The sequence below is a fragment of the Fringilla coelebs genome, assembly GCF_963513975.1.
Source record: "Fringilla coelebs genome assembly, chromosome: 7".
Classification (NCBI taxonomy): Eukaryota; Metazoa; Chordata; class Aves; order Passeriformes; family Fringillidae; genus Fringilla; species Fringilla coelebs.
The window spans coordinates 19,626,454-19,640,205 of NC_140035.1; the positions used below are offsets into that span (position 1 = coordinate 19,626,454).

The 13,752-nt window shown below is 36.3% G+C and overlaps 1 protein-coding gene across 1 annotated transcript in view; it reads left to right on the forward strand.

Moving 5' to 3' along the window:
- MYO3B (myosin IIIB) overlaps positions 1–13,752 on the forward strand; it is a gene marked incomplete at its 3' end in the record, with an annotated part of 178,189 nt that overhangs the window by 38,972 nt on the left and 125,465 nt on the right. The window contains exon 10 of the mRNA XM_084209203.1: positions 12,514–12,579. Coding sequence (XP_084065329.1) covers positions 12,514–12,579 — 66 coding nt within the window. The remainder of the gene's footprint in view (positions 1–12,513; positions 12,580–13,752) is intronic.

A 13,752-nucleotide genomic window follows, 5' to 3' on the forward strand; every position in this document is an offset into this window, starting at 1 on the left:
ATAAGACACCTTGTACATTTCACAGTTCCAGAGACTTTCATAGGATGTAGTCAAAAAACAGATGCCTTTTCTCTATTCAAAATAGAATATTGATGTTCATATTTATAAAGGAATTAATTCACTGGCTGATAGAAGCAGAAGAATGAGAAAGTGAACTTTTTAGGTACTAGCCACATTCTAGCAAGATTGTAATTATCCTTAGGATACTAATGAATGTGTGTTGGTTATTTTTTTGTAATAAAAAGTGAGCAAATGCCGGTGTCCTTTACACTCTAAAGTAATTTTCAGAAATATGCAATAAAAAGTAATCGCACTATTTGCAAACATATTTGGTGAAAAGGAGCTGGGCTTTGAAAGGTATTGATTTGCTTGTTGTAGTTATCAGTTTGATTAATGTTAAGATTTTATGCAGTATATTTAATAATTACTCAAGATTAGTGCAGTAACAATGCACTACACATATCTGCACATTTACTATTAACAATTAATGGCTTATATTTCTTTCCTATCAGAGATACAGTCATAAGTTAGAACTCATAAAATTTTTAAAGAAATATTTATTGGAGTAGGCATTGGTCATAAATCTTTATAACGCCAGTATTCAGGGAATAATAATGATTTTACTGGGTTTATTTCATGACCATGAAATGCCATTTAGATTTCTGTTGTAATGCAGCTTCTCCCAAGAGTTCCTACAGGAAGTGCAAGTTTCCACAACTGTCATGAGGCCAAGGAAAAACTCCCTGGAAAGACTCTAGATAGTGCATTTTCTGCAGATAGGCCACATTTTACATATGAACAAACTGGAATATACTCAGATTAAATGACTTTGCAATGATAGATTCACAAATATTACAGTGCTGTTGGAAGAAATAGCAAGCAGGAAATGGAGAAAGGAAATAGAAGAGGGGGAAAGTGGTAAATAATTATGAAGACCCAGTGAAATGGCCTGTCAGTTAGTTCTGTGCTAAGGTTTAGTATTTATATATGGCTAAATGTGATCTTGAGAGTGTAGGGATACAAAGCAATGGCCATGTTCAAGGTCTGGGTTTCAAAGTGCTGACTTCCATGATAACTGAAGAGTCCTTACTGAAAATTGACTGAAAATGAATTTGAAGTGTGAAGACCTGAGAAAATAAAGCCTTGAGAAACCTGAGCTGAGCTCATAAATGGTCCTGCTTTGAGCAGGAGGTTGGAAGAGAGACCTTCTGAGGTCCTTTCCAGCCTATGTTAGTCTGTGCTGTGGGGAAAAATGTTCACTTCATCCATATAGGGGTTTTAGGAGGAATTTAAGTAGTAAACAGGATAGTTTACTTACTTAGCCAGTCTGAATAAAAAATTACTGGACTAATTTCTCTAGTGTTGTTAGTAACCCTTAAAAATTTACATACAGATATAAAGGTATAAAAGGTTTGAAGACTGAAAAAAAGCTGGTAAAACTTATCAAAACCAAGTGAATTTTCCGACGCATGTATAATTATTTTTACAGAGGTCTATATTTGCTTTATTGAAAAAGTGTCAAAAATTTTCTAGTGTATACAAAATAAAGTTAGAGGTAACTTGAACATGGCCCTGCTTATCTCTAAGACATAAGATCTCTAAGATCCAAAGTATATATCTCAGATCTTGAAGACTGGCATTTTAATCTACTTGGCAAATGAATGTTGAGCTCTCATGAATAAGAGCTGTATTAACAAAAAAAAAAAAAAAGGTATGTCTGTGAGAACAGAGGAAGCAATTCTTGTGCTCTTGGAAACGGAGCGCTCACTTTTCTTTCTGAGCAAACCTTTCTTCAGTAGCTTGGACAGCGACAGGGGAAAGGAACATTCCTTCTTTTGAGTGAATTGGTACCTCTGCTTTGGCATCCAGCACCACAGGCTCTGAGAGCATTAGGAAAAAATCATAGTAACATCTTTCATCTTTCTACTTGGCTGACTGAAGTGATTGACTTCATGCAGTTTAGTTCGGTTAAATTGGCTAAAATCTGACTGCTAGTTTTCTTCATTATCAGTGTAGTTATATCAGATTCCCTCTTATCAGACTGTTCACATATTAGTACAAGTGCTGGATAAAGATGTTTTAAATTACAATAAGGTAGATTCATTGGGCAAGTTGATGATTCATGATCTGTTGCCAGCTTGCAAACACGTCAGACTTTTAGAGCAGGCAGCATCTGCTTGAACTGTCTGGGGACACAAAAAGAAGAGAAAAAGTCTTAAATTGCAACCAAACCAGAGATCTGAGTTTATGGAAATATAATTTTCTTCTTTGTTTAGCCATTCTATGTGTTATTTAAAATTGAGTGCTCGTGTCATGTTAAAAAGTATGTAATCACCTTAGTTACTCAATTAATTGCTGAGAGGAAATTCAGGAAGGAAGGAAGAATTGTGTTCCATCTTATACCCTCTATTTTTATTGTAGATGTATTTTTACTTCTCTATCCTAGTTTTGCCTTTGGGGATTTTGGTTTCTTTGTCTTTATCATGTTTTTTGTACCTCATTTTTACTTTTTGCGCTTCTCACTTTGTTAATACTTGGGTATTTTTCCCAATCTTGGCATTGTCTTTTTCCTTTTGCCAAGGTGCTGCTTCCCATCTTCAAAATGTTCCCTTGTTCTATGTCTGTCATTTACCATTGCTTCTTTCAGTTCTTCATTTTCTCTGAATTTTTAAACTTATCCAGGAGATAATTCTTTTCAGAGTTTACCATAGAATATTCAGCATGAGGTGAGGATTAAATCTTGCATTAAAAGAAAAAATCCCCCCTCTTGATCTTCATGTCTTCCATGATGTTTTAGTAGATCAGCTCTGTAGCGGTTCTTTTGGTCTCTTCTTGTATCACTAATTGCTTTGCTACACATTATGTCCATCATTAGCAGCTTTTATCGTCATCTTATCTTCAATGTGTTTTAGCTACCTTTATCCTTTCCTAGAGTCCCCAGATTACATGAGTCAATATTTTCCTCCAGCTATTTTCCATGGCCTGTCCAACTGTTTCAAGGAACACATGAGTTTTACATTAGCATCTTTACAGGTTTATTGGGATTATTGTCATTATTGGATTATTACTGGATTATTGTCATTTAGTTCTGCCTAAGAGAGGGTTTATTTGAATTGCAGTTATAGGACCTTTTTGGTAATTAATAAATTTTTCATGTTTCTCATACTATGTTTATTAGTCTTCACCCCAGATGTAATGTACAGGTATTCCTAAGCCATACAGGTTGGGTTTTTTTTAAACAGACAAAAATTTAACTATTTTAGTATAAAGCTTATTGGATGGAATAGGGGAGGGAACAAATAAATTTCATTCTCATACAGTCCTCTTGCTCAGAAGACATATTACCTTCAATGATAATTCCCTTTTTAAAAAAATGGTGCTCTTACACATCTTGCACATTTCTTTAGGTTTCAGCATTTATTCAGTCTATAGCTTCAGAATATTTATAATGATCCTCCTAACGGTCCATTGGAAATGTGCCACCTTTAACTAATGTATTCCTTCTGCAAGTGTTTATTTCTGATCTAGACTGGCAGAGCTATCAGAATAATATCAGTTCATACAATACTAAGCTGAAAAATGTAAGTGAAGTTTGTGTCATGACATACAAAGATCCTTACTTCCTTTGAAAAGTGCAGGGTTTAAGTGCTTGCTTTTGCTGAGTGTAATGCTTGAATTGCATGTTCAGTACCAGTCACATCAGTCATGTGGTAATAAACTTCTTTCATAGGGTTACTGTTAGGTTTATTTGTACTTCTGTAAAGCCTCAACTAAGAAAATGCTTGCCTTTGTGAAATGGAAGGATAAGAAAGTGTCTTCCTCTTTGAAAATAAGATTCACCATGGCATGACAGGGCCTTTGCTCTGCTTTGGCCTCCTGGGCAGAGGGAGATCTCAGCAGGAACACAGGACTGTGGTACAGTGTTCCATGTCAGACTCCAAATGGTCTAGTTCTTCCCTTGGCAATCTTCCTATGCTTAAAAGAAACAGTTTGTAGCATCCCTCTGTGTCTTTTTTGAGCCAACTTTTAGCTTTCCAAGAGTGGATCTGCTCCACTGGGCAGTGCTTTCAGGAAGGTGTCCTACTCAGGCCTCTTAAACTGGCTGATGTACAGTGGGGGTGTGAAGCACACACAATTCAGGAATTGTCCTTAGAAATTTGTCTGTGGGATTTTCATTTTCAGATGTAAGAAGATATTTTACTTCTCCATAAATTTGTACAAATATGCTGTGTAATTGCAGTATTTTAATATTCCAGCTACAGAAGTGTAGTGTCTAGACACCACCATATGTATTTCAGTCAGGCACAGAAGTATTGCTGTTCTATTTTCATTTCTTTGGCAGCTGACATTCTACTGCTTTGCAAATTCACAGAGCAATGGTTTTAATAGAAAAGCAAAATACTACATTGCACTAAAGATGAGAACTGGTTATAAATAAAAATTGTTACTATTACTTTCCCTGTTTCAATTGCTCTTAATTTGCTTGTGCCTCTTTAACTCTCTGAACTTCTGTGAATAAATGAGATAACAAAGCATAATTATAAGTCAATTATGCTGAATTTTTGGTTGGAAGTTTGACCACTGGAATGCAAAGCAGTATGTTTTCCCCTCCATCCAAAAATATTTCTGAAATGAAACACTTGTTTCTGTCTCAGTGAAGCCAGAAACTGAAACTGGAAACTGAAGAATAAATGACAGAAATAAATGATGCCTTGTCAGGTTCTGAAAAAGGCTAATGAAACCTTGCAGATGCCAAATCTGACTGAAACCAGTGGCCTGTGAATTGCAATGTTCAGGGGAAAAAGTCAAAGATAATCCAGATGTTCCCAAGCAGAACACTTTGCAATACTTTTTCATCCATTTTCTTTCTGTTTGTATGGACTAAAAAATTACATAACTGAGATTTGGTTTGATACATTTCTAAAGGTCACTATTTGACCTTCAAGATAATTTAGTGTGCCTAGCACATTTTTTCTGTCTGTACTCATTACTTTAGAGGAGGTGTTTATCAGATACATACCATTTTGAATCACAGATTGTTCATGTGATGGAGGTTTCTTAGAAAGCCTCTTTTGACAGCCTGTTTATAGTCTTCCTGAAGTCTTCCTCTCTTTCAGCAGTGCATAAAGTGAATCTTGACAGTCAAAAGGAGATTGTGCGTAATTCTTGAACTGACTATCTTTTACCATTTGTTTTTGCTCATTATTTTTCTGCCTGATGAACTATTATAAGCAGGAGACTTGTGAATAAATCTTGATTTAAGTGTGATTTAAATAGCTAGTTGATATTTTGTTCATTGGTGGGTTTGAATTTGTTTTGCAGCTGAGCCCATATTTCATTGTTAATCTGCTAAATTACCTACTTAGTGGCAGCAAAATTAATAGTCATGCAAAAACATAAGCAAAAAGAAGCAAATGTATATTTATGTGTTATAGATTGCATAGCTATCATTCTCTTCTGAGAGAGGGAAAACAGGTATCCAGTCTGGTTTTTACTAGATCAGGAGCCTGTATTACAAAGAAAAACCCAAAGCCAAAAAAGTGCATTACTACCCTTGACCTTTCCAGGTAATTAGAATCCTGCAGTCTATTTAACTTTCAATTCAATATAAATTCCTCATATGCACTTGGACTGAGTCCAGACTTCTGTGACTGTGTATAGCCTATGGAAAATTCCAGTGAAGAGGGAATATCAGATAACTCTGTTTCTGTAATTAAAAGATAGTAAAATACTTAAGCAAGAAGAATATTTTTGTTTCAGTAATGAGGCAGCAATGTCTTGTGTTCTACTTGGTTTTAACCAATTCTTTTCCCTCAGTAGATTTTGGTCTTGGTTTAAAGCAGCATAGCCTTGCTAGAATTAAGGTGCTTACACATTATTTGAATAGATATATGGCTTTGATAATTCTAGAAGAGAGGTTGTTGAAGTTGTAAGTTAACACTTTTGAATTAGATGTTTACAGAAGAAAAGGAGTCCTCAGAGAAAAGGGAGGAGGAGAGTGAGAAAGGAGACGACACTGTTTAGAAGTGAATCAGTTGCCAGTGGAAAGGTGTCTGGAGAGCAAACTCAGCAGGAGCATACTCCTTCTTCCCCCTTTCCTCCAGCCTTCTCCGAAGATGTACTGTATCTTTCATTTTCACAGAATACAGATCATTTTACCAGAGTTCCCTAGGGGCTCAGGAAAGGGACATTACTGGAAAACTTTTCAGTCTAGTAAGGACCTTAGATTGCTCTCTGTTATTGGTTGCTCAAGCTGGCAGTGATGAAACAACAAATAGAAGGGCAGTCAAAAGAGACTTCAGGGCCTTGAGACAATTGGTTGAAGGATCGCAGATAGCGATTTTGTCAGTCCTTCCAGTAGCAAGGAATAATATTGATAAGAATAGGCAGATCCATCAGGTCAATACATGGCTCTGAAACTAGACTTCATTGGAAAAATCTGTTCAACACCTGGCCTACTATCACCTGAGAGGGATATGCCTCTCTCAAAGGGGAAAAAAAAGAGCTCTAGCAGAGGAACTAGCAAGGACTCATTGACTGAACTTTAGCTTGAAAGGGGGAAAAGGAAAATACCAGTGATGAGTAATGGGATGGTGTGCCAAAACTTGTGAAAATGAGTAATCATAGGATCCCTCAATCTGTTTCATGAGACACTGGCTACAAAGTACAACACTGAAATGTTTCTAGACCGGTGCACACAGCAGAAGGAACAAACAGGAGCCCAAAGCTTTGGCGCAGTCCTAGGCATTTCATGTCACTGGCGTAATTGAAACCTGGTGGGATGAGTCCTCTGACTGGAGTGCCCTGCTGGATGGTTACAGGCTCTTAAGGAGGAGTAGGCAAGTCAGAAGAGATGGAGATTGGTATGGCATTGTATGTAATGGAAAGGCTAGAATATATGGAACTCACGGTTGGCAATGGCACAGTTGAGAGCTTCTAGATAAGAATCAAGGGACAAACAAATACTGCAGATGCCATCATGGGAGTCTCATTTATACCTCCTAGCCAGGACAGAGGTCTACAGGCTGAGGGGAGACCTCACTGCAGCCTTCAACATCGGTTCAAGGGGTTGGGGAGGGCGAGTAGCGATCTCTTCACTCTCATGACCAGTGACAGGACCAGAGAAAATATGAAGCTGAGTCAGGAGAGGTTTAGGTTGGATATCAGAAAAAGGTTTTTCACCCAGAGGGTGATTGAGCAGTGCAAAAGGCTCTGCAGGGAAGTGGTCACAGCAGCAAGCCTGACAGAATTCAGGAAGCATCTGGACAATACTTTCAGGCATGTGGTGTGATTCTTGGGGATGTCCTGTGTAGGGCAAGGAGTTGGACTCAATGATCCTGATGGGTCCCTTCCAACTCAGTATTCTATGATTATATATAGTTTGAGTACTATGATTTAGCATTAGTCTCTTCTCTTGCCCAAGAAAGTTTTAAGTAATTGTGCTGAGTCCTAAGAAACTAAAGATGCTGTAAGCAGCTACTGCCTTTTCCAGTTGTCTCATATGCTGTGATTTGGTATGTACAGTCTTAAGAAACGGTTTATGCCTTGTTGTCTGTAGAGGCATGGGAATGCAATGCTTGCAGATCTGGTTAAGAAGACTTAAGGGAGATTGGTGCCTGATACTGTCAAGATTTGCAGAATTCTTGGCATTTGGAGGATGTTCAATTGCTTTTGGATTACTCTAGACAACTTAATTGGCAGACAATTGCATTAGGCCTGGAGCTATTTTGCCACAGTCCCATGCTTCTGACATAGCTTCCAGTTTTGTTGTATATCCTGTGTTCTTTCTGATCTCCTGGTTTCTTGAGACAATTGCTGCTGTGGTTCCCAGCCATGGAGGCTCCATGTAACTGCATTCAAATTAGTGATATCTTTCCATTGACCTAAAAACAATTTTAAAGGCCTGCCTCTATATACAGGGATGATTTTGTACTGATTCTCCACTTCTCCAAGTTTCTACAGTTTCTGTCTTAACTTCACAGAGCTGATAACAGTACACTGCTTCCTGCTGAGTAGACTTCGGTGAAGTATATTAATGGAAGTCAGTTGAACTTCAGTGAACTTTAGCAGGAGACAGAGGAATAAGATAATGTTTATGGTCTGAATTTTTCCTTCAGATCAGTGAACACCTCTTATTAATTTGAATGGGCCACAAACCAAGTGTATCAGGAAATCTTCTGAGCCCTTTTGAGAACTACCTGGTTATTTTTGGAGGATTACCCAAGATGGAGAGTCCTGCTCTGGAGTGGCAGGACTTTAAACTTGTAGGAGAATTTATATGGTATTAATTATTGTCAATTATTCATGTATTTTAATAAAATAATAATTTTTCAAGAAAATTTTATCCACTTAGTGTTTTGAAATATGCCTGAAAAGTGTATTTTTGTGTAAAATCTAGCTGTATATAAATCTAGGAAACTGTCAACAGAACAGTAGTCTCTTCAGTTGGCTAGAAGAATCGTTCAGAACATGCTTGTGGGGGGGTTGGTGATTGTCAGAGCCTGTACATGGTGACAGGTGTTGGTAGTTCATCTGCTAATTTCTCATTAGAAACAATGTGGTGGGTTGATCAGTTGCAGTTTGGTGATTGGAGGCACTGTCGTGATTTCTGTTGGTAAAATTTATGATTATGGTTACTGAAGTACTTTAAAAAATAGCGGATGTGTTTTCAGTTTTAAAAATTTGATCATAAATGGAAATATTTCTTTTCTCATTATCGACAAATATCTATTATCCATGATCTGTAATTAGGTTCACAGTTTAACCTGTAAAGGATGAGTGGTGCTCACTGGACTGCATCATTTGCCTCACTGTGGTAAAATGACCAATTTTGCCTCACCAGCTGTGACTTTGGAGGCAGTGACTTTGGAGGCAGTTTGAATGATGGGAACACATAAAGCTGTACAGATTAAAATATTTCCAGCATACAGCTGTGTGTGTATCAGTCAGAATTCAGCAGCAGTTCTTGCTTGATAAGCTTGCTAATGTCTTCTTGTCCTTAGAAGGAACATTGTTCCCCTGTATGGGTGTCTTGTACAGTCTCAACCTGCATTCTTTGCTGAAGCAAAACTCCCAGTGAAAAACAGCATTAGTGTGACCGTGGAAAGCACTGAATACAAGGATGGAAAAACTGCTCACAAGGGCAGTGCATTTGCGTAAGGAAATAGAGCATGTAGCTCTGTGACTAATTAGGAATTATAGAAAGAACTAAAGGAAAAAAGACAAAGTTGGGAAATAAATGGTTGATTACTCATCTTGCATAAAAAGAGGGCATTTTCAAAAGACAAACCCAATTATAGCTGCTTTTCCCAATAATATTCCTATCTACTTCTCACAATTTCCATCAAATATAATAGAAAATAAGACTGTATTGTGCTTCAGCTTGTGGCAAAAATGATTGAAAGATTGCATGCAGAGTGTTCTAATTTTACATTTAAAAAGTAGATTAAGTTATGTCAGCAAGTTAATGAGAGGCAGGGTTTTAGTTTTTCTATAAATGTGTTCTGAGTACTGCAGAAATAGTCAGGTGTTGGCAAAATGTAGTGATGTTGGCTGGTGCAAGTACACAAAAGCCACAGAACTCCATATAATGGAATTAGCACAGTCTGGAATCCAGAATGACCCTAGTTTGATCCTTGAAGTGGTCAGGTAAATGTTGTTTCTCTGTGGTTTAGCATCTAAGGATACATATGAGTTGTTTTACCTTTTCTCTTTAATGAGATACGACTCAGGATATGAATTGCAGGTATTTTAAGGGATTATTAATTTCAAACTGCAAAAGACCAAGGGTACTTATGAAAAATGTTTTGAGTTACCTTAGCATTTCTGCCTTTTCTCATTACCCTAGAACTTAGTGTCTTTACTGCAGAAGTGCCCCTCTGGAGGTGCCATGGAAGCAGTGGTGTTTTCTGGGATCACCACAAAACAGCTTCTAGTGTCTTAGGCAAAGTGAAGGTAGGAAGCTGACGCTCTTATGCCTCTTTCTGGAAATCATTTATTCATATGATGCCAGAAAAGGAGGGACTGATTTTTTACTTGTAGTTAGGGGAGTGTTTTTCACCAAGAGAAACCAATATAATTTACAGTTGCTAATGAATTAAGGTTCTGGTTTTGTTTATCATCTTAGTTTTGCAGATGGGGTACCTGAAACATCAATTTATAGTTGTCTAAGTACAGAGTTAAATGGTTTTGCTACAAATGCACTAAGAATAATAATTGATACTTGATAGCATCTTCTATCAACAAATACAAAAGTATCAAGGTCAGGATAACATCTGTAGTTACTACTCCCTTGGTTTTGTTGATTTGGGTCAGCCAAAGAGAGTAGCTATCAGTGAGAGCTTAGTAGTTTAGTAATTCGTTAGATAAAACATGTTCTGTATGGTTAAAAAGTGCCTTTCTCTATTAATCATTAACCTGCAAATGGCACTCTGTATTTCCTGAATGACGTGTACTCTGCTGGTCTCTTCTTCCATGATGAAATCCCACCTGTCTCCATCATAATATCTGCAACTAATCTAAAGTATCTCTGCATCTTTTTTCAGAAAGTTCCTTGTGAGATTTTTAACAAAGCCTCCAAACTATATGCCTTTTTTCAGCACTATTGTTGCCATCTGGAAAACCTTTTGGAACACTGTGAATAGAAAAGGCAAAACTGCATCTTTCATTAATAGTAATTGAGCTTTTGAAAAAGCATATTTCTTTGCAAGGAAATTCAAAACTTCACTGTAAATGTTCAGTAGACAGTGCTAGTACAATTCTAAAAGGGAATACACTGCACGTCACAGCATAATAGAAGCTGGTTGTTCATCAGAATCCAAAAAGTCTGATAGAGCATCACTCCTTCAATTTAAAGACTGAAACATTCACTAACCCCCAGCGGGCTGTTGCTTAAAGCTGTTTGCAGTGGTCACATATGTGGGATGTCTGGACTGATAACCATTTTTACTTTAGACAAAGATGTTTTTAAAATTTAACTTTCTTTGATATAGGATTTTTTTCTTGGAAGTGTACCTAGAAACAGTCTTTTTTTTTTTTTTTAATGCTTGTAAAAATGTCAGATTCTGTGATGTGCATAAACATATGAGCCTGGTAAAGGGGAGACAACCATGAAATGTTATTGTCATTAAAAAGAACCAATCACATATTTTTTCTTTAATAACAAATTTGCTAAGTAATACAAATCTCAAACATTCTGGATTTCTTCACTTCATTAAGAAAATTCTATTCCCTTAGTCTTCTGAAGCAAAAGAGAAAGGTAATAAGATAGTAATTTCAGCAAACTTGTCATGCTGCAGTGTAATTTGTTGGCTGAATTTGTTTTGAAAAAATGCAGATGAACAAAATGGTCCATCTATTACAAAGCCACATTGCAATTGTTTTCAAACCAATTTGCTTGCATTTTTTAGAGTAATTGTTCAATGGAACTCATTTTTCAATGAATATGCATGAAAAACTTGTGACTATTGAGCAAATCAGCACGATATTTATGTTGCTTATGCTGTTTTCCTTTTTATTTCGTGAAGTGTTTCCAAGCAGTCTTATTCTGTGGAATGTGGCCATAGTATAAATGATGTGATTTGTTATATAATCCACAGTATTATTGTGTGTTTCTGTTGTAGAAGAAGTCTTACTGTGATTGTTTTTCCCTGCCAGTTCAGTAATATGTGACCCTCAAATGCAGCAAAAGATAAATCTTGAAGTTTTCATAAAACACCTCTGTAAGTTTCATTTTAAAAAGTTAAATTAGGCTTCAGTACTTAGCAAATTTTAAGGTGCAGAGGAAACCTCTGGAGGATAATAGAATAGAATATTTTATGAACAATTCCTGCTGTAAGTTGGTCCTCCTAAATTTGAGCCTCTTAAAATTTGGTTCGCTTAATATGACCTATAGGTCTTGCTTTGTATGTTTATGTAATTAAACTGTAAGAGTAAAAATCAGGAAGGCAAGTAATTTTATGTCAACTACCATGGAATGTACCAGAGTTGAAAAATTATTTTTACAACGGCTGTCTTACTATTTAATATAAAAATACTGTCTGCTAGATGTCAGTTTAAAAATAACATCTATTTTTAACAGTTCTAGAGTTTCCAGTGTCATCCAAACTGAGTACAGATTGAAACCCAGACTGAAAATCCTACAAGTCATTCTTATCCATACTTTAAAGGTTTTGATCAGAATAAGTGATCTTGGGCAAAGGGTTAAAGTAGTTTGATGGCTAGGTTAATACTGCATTTTCAGTCAGGCTGAATTGAAAGGGACATGTTGGGAAGTACTCTGTGAGGTGTACTGACTACCAGCTTCAAAGGTATTGACATAAAAGGAGAAGGACAAGAAAAGAGATCTGCCCATGAATAAGCAACAGCAAGAAGAAAACAACAGACATCTCAAGGTATCACATAGACAATTTAACTGTTACTTTCTCAAGTATAATTTTCTCCCTGGTGGAACCGCAGCATTTTTGATCTGTGAGATAACATTAACATTTTAAAACTCAAATCTTTGTTTTTCAGAAATCCTCCACCTACTTTGCTACATCCTGAAAAATGGTGCAGAGGATTCAACCATTTCATTTCACAGTGAGTTTTTTTTTCTTTTATAAACAGTTTATTCAGCAAGACCTATGTGTGTCAATCTGAAAAAAAGAATTTTCTTATGGAGTTACTGCTTTTGCAGGTTTTTGACAACAGTTTTCTTTTCATAGATTCTAGACCATGCTTCACTTTTCAAAAGCTTTACAGCACAGTTTGATCTTATGTAATTTTCTTCATTTGAATGTCTCTTGATTTTGATGGACCTGGAACGGGTTTATAAAATATACCTGATTTCCTTGATAGTTTTCCATTGAAATTTTGTGTTGAGGAAAAAAAAAGGATTAATGAAAATAGCTGCTGGTCAATTTAAAATAAGAATTTGAAAGATAAGAGAGAAAATAAATGCCTTTTTTCCACTTTAATAAGGTTCAGTAGGTATATATATATATTTAATTGAGCACCAATAGTATGGAGAGCATGATGAATGCAGCTATCATCAAACTAAAATATGCTTTTGCTTTCCTTTTCTCTTTTTATAGTGACACTAGGAAATCATAGTTTAGTAGTTGCTAGTATTGTATTCAAAAATATTACTGACACTTTTATGAGTGATTTTTAGTATTGTTCAGTATTTCATCAGAACTGATTACAGCCCAAATTGTGTAATGTGGGGAATACTACTATAACATCACTTGTCAGTACTGACTTTTCAAGATAGTTTTGTAAATATGCACATCTGCATTTTGAATTGGTTCTGTTTGTTGGTGTATCCAATTACTTGTAGAGTACAATATCCCTACCTATACCTTTTTCAACTAGTCGTGTAGTAATGTTTTTCCATTTTAGAAGAATCTGAAAATAAGAACACTAACACAAATTTTATTAGTAATCTGTGAAAAATTCCGTTCTTTACTATGCTGATCTTCAACCAGACAGGAAGGTGAGATACAGTGCAATGTTTTTCTTACAGAGGAAGGATGTTTTTATTATTATTGCTGCAATGTAACTCAGAATCTCTTCAGTATAGGTAGCAGAAGTACATTCCTGTAGAGCAGGTTGATCCAAGTTCTGATTCTCCATAGTGCATGTCCTTGTTTACACAGCAGGGTACAATGGGATCTATGGCAGATTCAGTGTTTAAGTACAAGGGTCACCAAGTGGTGGATGAATTTCATTCTGTTATAAAAAACCATTGGTTGCATGGAATTTAATGACTGT